At 33.7% G+C, this 7,823-nt stretch overlaps 1 protein-coding gene across 1 annotated transcript in view; it reads right to left on the reverse strand.

Annotated features, from left to right (window-relative positions):
* The window catches only part of LOC129221365 (multidrug resistance-associated protein 1-like), a 44,667-nt gene extending 37,193 nt beyond the window's left edge, over positions 1-7,474 (reverse strand). The window contains exons 1-3 of the mRNA XM_054855836.1: positions 7,349-7,474; positions 1,277-1,338; positions 829-969 (exon numbers count right to left, since the gene is read on the reverse strand). Coding sequence (XP_054711811.1) covers positions 829-969; positions 1,277-1,338; positions 7,349-7,444 — 299 coding nt within the window. The 5' untranslated portion in view covers positions 7,445-7,474. The remainder of the gene's footprint in view (positions 1-828; positions 970-1,276; positions 1,339-7,348) is intronic.
* Between the last annotated feature and the right edge of the window lie 349 nt (positions 7,475-7,823).

The raw sequence follows: 7,823 nt of genomic DNA on the forward strand, positions 1-7,823 counted from the left end.
AATGGTTAAATTCCATTCTATGCATGAATGAAAATGTAGAGAGTACAGAATGCCTGTATACAGTTGGGGCAAGCTTAACCTGGCAGAGTCGTAATGCTGTAGTTAGAATCTGTACCGGACTCAATTATTCACAAACTATATTACAATAATGGTTTAAAAATGCATAATCCGACATAATTCATTGTGCTTAACGGGGTGCCAACCCACCCCCAAATGCAAGGCCAAAATCCCTCTAAATACCGCAAAGATCCCCCCACACACACGCAAGTCCCCCCCCCCCCAAATGAAAAAAAATACCCCTCAAAACAACTCCCTAAAAATTTCAATGCCTCACTCTACACCCCACCCCCCCTCCCTAGCAGGGCACCCCTGATGCTAAATGAAGGCTGCATCAAGGAGTCAAAAAAGAGAAGAGTATTCCAGCAGAATTAATTTTAACGCCTAAGATCTTATAGGCAAAATTCATACTTTAAAAACGGCAGGTCCCTCAAACAGAGGCATGGCCCAGGGACTATTCAATTGAAAACTCAATGCTCTACCGACTAAGCTACCTGGCTCTCACTTCTGACAATACAAGGAAAACTTTTGTAGTACATTAAGGACATATCCATTGAAGGGTCTTTTCTTATAGATGATTTTAAATCTCAAATTTAAGGGAAGCGGTACAGTTGTAGAACGTGGGTCTATTTTTCATCATTAGTCGACATGATAAGCTTTAAAATGAGAGGTAAATCATGGAATTCGATAAAGGAATAAGGAAGATCTTGCGGACCGACAAAAAAACAGGCTAGAGAAATCACAAATAAGATGACACATATAACTACATACTTGCTATGCAGAGTTTGCACCCAACGAGCATGAGGAAGGTGTCTCTCAAATTGTGCAGAAATGTACTCTGTCCTGTCATCTGGATTTAGTTCCCAAAGATCATCCATTGTTAATGGTCTTTTCCAACCAAGAATGCTCATGCTAGAAAATACAATGATTTTTGATGTGCATCATATGACAGCAAAAATCACACACAAAAGATTTCACTAATTAGGAAAACTCAGTATTTTAGCAAAAAAACAAAAAAGAAAGAGATAGCATCAAGAAAAAACAATAGATTTGAGGCAACAAGCTAAAACAAGTTTCATAGAAACTTCATAATTCAAACATTAAACATTAAAACAAATATATATTTTTAAAAAGTCAGGGCACAAACTGAAATATCAGAAAAAATGTTTTGAGCGAAAAAAGTAAAATAGCAAATAATTTCCTCTCATAAAAAACTTACCCATTAAACCACCAAAATACTAATCTTGACAGGAAAGACGCAGGAATTTCTGGACATTCTTTCTGAAAAATAGACAGTTCATAGGAATGTATGAAAATATTTTGATTTTAAGGCAAGAGGGATCTCCATCTGATAATTAGTCAAATTTGTACAGTTGAAAATCAAGTAATAATTAATTTAGCTATGTATGAATTAATCCTTAAGTATGGACAACAATAAATTGCAAAGTTTTTGTTTCTTTAAATAAATCGTAAGTATTTTTTTAACGCTGAATCCCCAGAAATGACCTGCATTTTCTCTATCACCCAAAGATTTTAGGAATGGACTTTAAAACAAAAATATTTTACTCTTAAATAGAGATAAAATGCGCTTTTTTTTTTTTACTACATTTTACTCATTTATTTAACCTCTGCATTATTTTATTAAAACAAGTAAGGAGATCTAAAGATGAAGGTGAGGGGATCCATGAACTATTTCATCTCTATCAAAAAAATACCAAAATAATGAGCCTAATTTTTTGCTTAACTGCATTTCTTTCATAAAGCAGTTTAAAATTTGTGAAGTGTGTCATGAATTCTATAGTAGGAGGTTCCCCTAAAAAATTTAATAAAAATTCCTTTGAAAAATTGTCAGGGGAAAAAAAATCTATAGCTATGTTGCTAATATATTAATTAATGATAATACAAGTATTTCCTCCCCCATCAGCACACCAATTGAGGCAGTGAGAAGCAAAGGGATGTAAGTGGACTATTTTAAGTTTCGAGTAAAAGGCGTTTAAAGCTCAAATCCCAGGTAGGCTTTCATTGAAATTGTTTTCTAAATCATGCTGTACAGCAGCACCTACCAGGGCTACTAGTACAATCTCTTGCCCCAAGACAGAGGAGAGGTTCACCTACCATTTGTACTGGTTATCTCCAAATTTTAAATTTTGCCCTTTTCCCTTTGCTTCTCACTACCTCAATTGTCTTTATGTTATACTAATAATAAAGCTGAAAGTCTCTCCGTCTGGAGGATGTCTGTGACGCTCATAGCGCCTAGACCGTTCAGCCGATTTTCATGAAATTTGGCACAAAGTTAGTTTGTAGCATGGGGGTGTGCACCTCGAAGCGATTTTTGGAAAATTCAATTTTGTTCTTTTTATATTCTAATTTTAAGAAACTTTTTCCGAGCAAATGATCACAACGTGGAATAGTAAATTATGAAATCATCATAACGTGGAACCGTAACATGGGCGAGCAATTTAACATAGCCAATTGGCGAGAAATTCATCCTCCATTATTTGTAAATATACAGGCGAACCAATGACTTTTTAATTTTCTACTACGGGTAAAGCCGTGCGGGTGCCACTAGTAATAAATAAAAAGACAGTACAATTTCTACTGCAGCAATTTAAGCTCCCTAGAAAAACAAAATGCACTCAAAAAGAACTAGTAAAACTTGTCCTTTTCATGCAGCTATTGAACAATATCTGATTTATCAAAACACTTTAGTATTATGCGTTCACAACGAAATGGCACTTTGCACCGCCTTCTTGAACACACAGTTTAGCATGGGGGTGATCAGTGAATGCATTCCCATGCCTTGTAAATTTGACAATCTTATCTTTGGCGCATATTTAAATCTGTGAAACAGTCTAGAGTCCTTTAGATATCTTGCTTCGCTTGTTATCAGTTACTTTCCTTATCTTAAATTTTAAAAACTACTGCTTTTATGGCAAAATGAAATGATCATCAGCCTTCTTCTGAAAACAGCAAAATAGAATCATCGCATACCCTGCAGCCGCAACGAAGGTGAAACCAAGTGCCATCTCTCGGTAAACAGATAATAGGCTCACTTAAGAAAAATAATGAAAAAATCATCTAAAAAATATTCAAAAAAAAAAATATATATATATATATATATATGAAATTTAGTTAATAAAATATTAATAAATGGAGTTTCATGCATTTTATCCCTCACCAGAACATTAATTGGTCACAGTTTGTTATTTTTATTGTTGTTTGTTGCTAATCTAATGCAGTTGGCCATTGGGCTAGATCCATGTGACCATAAATTGTCAAAAAATATGAAACAAGAAAGGAACTCAGGAAAATATTTTGTTTTACAGAATATTTATAAGCTACAAAGGTGTTTCATGTTCTATCTATGACACTTCAACTTTTAGAGTTGATCATTACTAAGAATTCTTCTTATAATTCCCTAAGAAGCTAAGGGCAAAAGCGGATATGCTTTTGCCGCGCTTTTGCTTTAGCGGGATACACTTTGATCATTAGAGCCCAAGATCAAACTAGTTACAAATACAAATGTGAATACAGTGCAACAGGCTCTGAGCCCAGCTAGGCTGGTCCTAGTCACTTTATAAGTCCCCAATAAGGATCAATGGCCCTCTTAAAGCTATCCACCCCCTTGCTCATTACTGCCTCTTCCGATAAGCTATTCCAAGTGTCCACAACCCTACTAAAATAGTAATTTTTCCTAATTTCTAGGTTAGCCTGAGATTTGAATAGCTTAAAACAATGACCCCTTGTCCTGCTTTCTGTGCAAAAATTTAACCTGTTAACATCTATCATTTTGATAAATTTAAACAACTGAATCATGTCCCCTCTGACTCTCCTTTGTTACAGGCTAGCTTTATATATTAATAGGCAAGCTGTTTTCATTCGGTACCGATTCCTGATCTGTTTGTGAACCGATTTCCTTCATTCTTTTTTTATTCAATAGCTATTGTAGAGTTTTAGTGTCATCAATAAAAAAATCTTGAAATCGAACGCTAATCGAACGGAGATATTATTACGTGAACGGATGGTCCAATTTTTTCGAATTTGATATGGTTGGAAAGGTCTCTAAAAAATACTCCTAACGAAAAAATTGTCAGGGCACCCAAGGTCCAATAACCTAAATTCACTAGAAAAAAAGTTATAAGCGTTTTTTAGTTAGCGAAACTCAAAATTTTTAATTTTATCTCTTTTCCATTGTTGAAATTCATTGTTGGAAGCTTGAAACATTAACTTTTAATTCATTTTTTAAACCACTTTTTCTATACAAAAAATGCATTTTAGCGCTTCAAGTTTGGTATGGTTGGAAAGATCGTGAAAAATACTTCAAAAAACGTTTACCCCCCCCTCCCCCCCCCCCCCCGTTTACAGCTCAAAAACGGAAATTCGCTAAAATGACTAGAAAATAAACTAAAAGCAATTAAAAGTTAGTGAAAATTCATTTTTATTTGCTTTTTCACGCGACACTGTTAACGTGAAGAAATTGCTGGACAATATTGGGGTGTTGCCATTCCTCGCTTGAGCATAAAGAAATGAAATACTTGCATTTTTTTTAATTATTGCGGCTCTTTGTGTAATTATGGGCATTAAAAATATTTTCATTTTGATTATGTTTTCGTGATTTTAATATTTAAATAAATTATTTTACAGAATGAGGGACGACTTTCAGTTCCAGCTCCCAATAATACCTGCATTTGCTATCACCACAAACAGATCTCAAGGTGAAACTTTTGATAAAATTGGCGTATTATTACGACGTCCAGTGCTTTTCGCATGGACAATTATGTTGCCGCAAGTAGAATTCGTTCATTTGACTGTTGAAAATTTTATATTTCGTACGGCAACGGTGATGCCTACTTTAGCAAAGAATATTGTTTATACAGAAGTTTTACGTATTAAAGGAGTTTTACAGTATCATTTCATTCAGGAAGACTGCCATAATTGTGAAATTGGCGAACTTTATTCATTGGTATAAAATTTTTGGCACCAAATGCCAGCACGAGAAATATTTTTCTTTTTCATTCGTAGAAAAAAAGAGTAAAGAAATGTCTATTTGTAAGGAGCTGACTACGAATAAAGTACCTCTTTAAAGTGGGATTAATTAAATTAACCGTTTGTGACAAGGGGGAGGAAATAAATGACAAGAGGGACATACAATGTAGAAAATGTGACATCAAGCCTTTTTTTTTGGTAAAAAAATTTATTAAAAACAGTATGACATGTGACAAAGGGAACAGGGAGCATGGTGAAGTGTGAAACTTTGTGACAAAGGTGAGAGGCATCAAAATTTTTGAAAAGAGCATTAGTCAGTTATTTCCTAAACCGTAAACATATCACAAAAAGATTTTTTTTATAAAATTGCACTATTATTACGATGTCCAGTGTTTTTGAATGGACAATTTTTAATGTAGCAAGTACCATTTGTTCATTTGTCTGTTTGAAATTTTATACATCTGATGGAAGAGGTCAAGGCAACTAACTCAATAATATTAAACTTTTTAGAAGAAATATTGTTCATGAAGAAATTTTAGGTATAATCTGAATTTTGCAGCATCATTTCATTCCGAAAGATTTTGATAATTGGGAAATTGGCGCTCTTCATTTATCGGCGTCAAATTTTTGGCACCAAGTGCAACGCGAGAAATGGTTTTTTCTTTGCATACGTAAACAAAGAGTAGGGAAATATATATTTCCATACGGTTACCACAAAACGGGGGCTGTCCACGAATGAAGTCCCACTTTAAGGTGGGGTTCACGAAATAGTAAAAGTTTGTGACAAAGGAGAGGAGCACATGGCAAGAAGGGCATACAAGGGTGAACGTGACAACAAGCCTTTTTTTAATAGGAACGTTTATGAAAAACAGCGTGACATGTAACAAAAGGAAGAGAGGTAAGGTGAACTGTGAAACTTTGACAAAGAGGGGAGAGGGTCGAAAATGTTGAAAAGTGTGACATCAGTTATGCAGCGCCCTCAGCCATAAACAAATCTCAAAGACGAATTTTTTTTTAAATTGTACTATTATTGTGACGTGCAGTGTTTTCGAATGGACAGTTATATGTTGCCACGAGTAGAGTTCGTTCATTTGATACTTAGAAATTTATATTTCTAATGACAAAGAAGCTACTTACTCAGTAATAGTAGATGTTTTATGAGTAATATTGTTCCCACAGAAGTCTTTCGTATAAACTGAGTTTTGATGCTTCATTTCATACGGGAATATTTCAAAAATTGTATTATTGACAATTTTTATCCATTGGCGTCAAATTTTTTGTTTCCAATGCCAGCGCAAAAAATGTTTTTCCTTTGCATATGTAAACAAAGAGTAAGGAAGCATCTATTTGCATAGGGTTAGAACAAAGCAACATGGTATTCCAAAATAAAATTAATCAAGCCAAGAATTTGACGACCACACCAATTTCTCAATGAGGCTGTTTTTTTCAGTCAAAAGTACTACTTTTAGTCACTGAAATTAATAGAATACGCAAACGAAATAACGTGGAGCCAGAAAAAACTTTTGTTTTCTCAACAGTTATTTTTTATTAATATTTCATAAGTTCAATTTTGGAATTAAAGCGTTATCTTTATAACGTTACAAGTGATGTACTTTGGCGCACTACTCCATTGCCGTGCTAAATGTTTACGCTTTGCTGTCAACCACCTTTCCATGCTATGATAATTTGCACTATGCGCTAATGGCATCAGTGAATAACATTTCATTGCTTTTGATGTCATGTTCAGAAGCGTAAAAACTGAATTTCAGTCTGCGCACCAATTAACATAATTGTTAAAAAATATTACATTTTTAATAAATTATTTAAAAAATGGTTAAAACTCATGTTTCTAAGCTTGCTCTTTCAGAAAAAACACTTTAAAAATTTCGGAAACGTCCCCATTACCGAAATATCCCTTTTCATCCATGTATTTTGAGATTAACAGACAAAAAGCAAAATTGGAATAAATTATTACCTTTTGTTATTGTGTGTACGTATAAAAATTGTATGTTTCCAGATATGCAGTAAACATGAGTAAAAGTAGAAATAAAAATGTTGGGAATAGTTAAATTCATACAAGGTTTCTCAAATATTAATTTATGAATATGGTCGAATTTCGACCACTGAGTGAACACTAGTACATATAATTACAGTTAATTAATATTTTATGACTAATAAGCACAACAAATAAAATGATCGCAATCAGACTGTAAAGTAAGTAAGAAGTTTAAAAAAATGAATAAGTAGCTTCAAACAACATAGAAAATTCCAAAATGTTCTTAAACAGTGAGAAAAGTTAACTAACCCTTTTACCCTTCACCGGGGGAGGTGGATGTCTGTATCGAATATCAGCTATACAAGAAAGTATGAATTCAGCTACCAAAAGTGGAAAATATATCATGTGAGTGACAAAAGCAATATCATCAGGAGCCTTTACCTAAACAAAGAAAAAATAAATAAATATAATACAAATATACATTTTCGTAAATTAGGAGAAGCAGAGAGCTATCAGAAAATATACATCTTATACAAATACAAATACAAATGTGACGACCAGCAACAGGCTTTATTTAGGATCATAAGAAAGAAGTTTCATTTTAAAAAGAGGTTTAGTAAGTACATGATTATAAGTTAATAGATCTATTTTGAACAATTCTAAGGAGGCTCTTCTGCCTTTATGACAGAAGTTTGGTAAGACTTCATTGGGAGAATGCTGGTTAGTTTTGGTCTCCTTATTTTAAGAAACATATTTATTAGAAAGGGTTCAAAGCAGGACTACT

This window comes from Uloborus diversus, chromosome 4 (genome assembly GCF_026930045.1).
Source record: "Uloborus diversus isolate 005 chromosome 4, Udiv.v.3.1, whole genome shotgun sequence".
NCBI lineage: Eukaryota > Metazoa > Arthropoda > Arachnida > Araneae > Uloboridae > Uloborus > Uloborus diversus.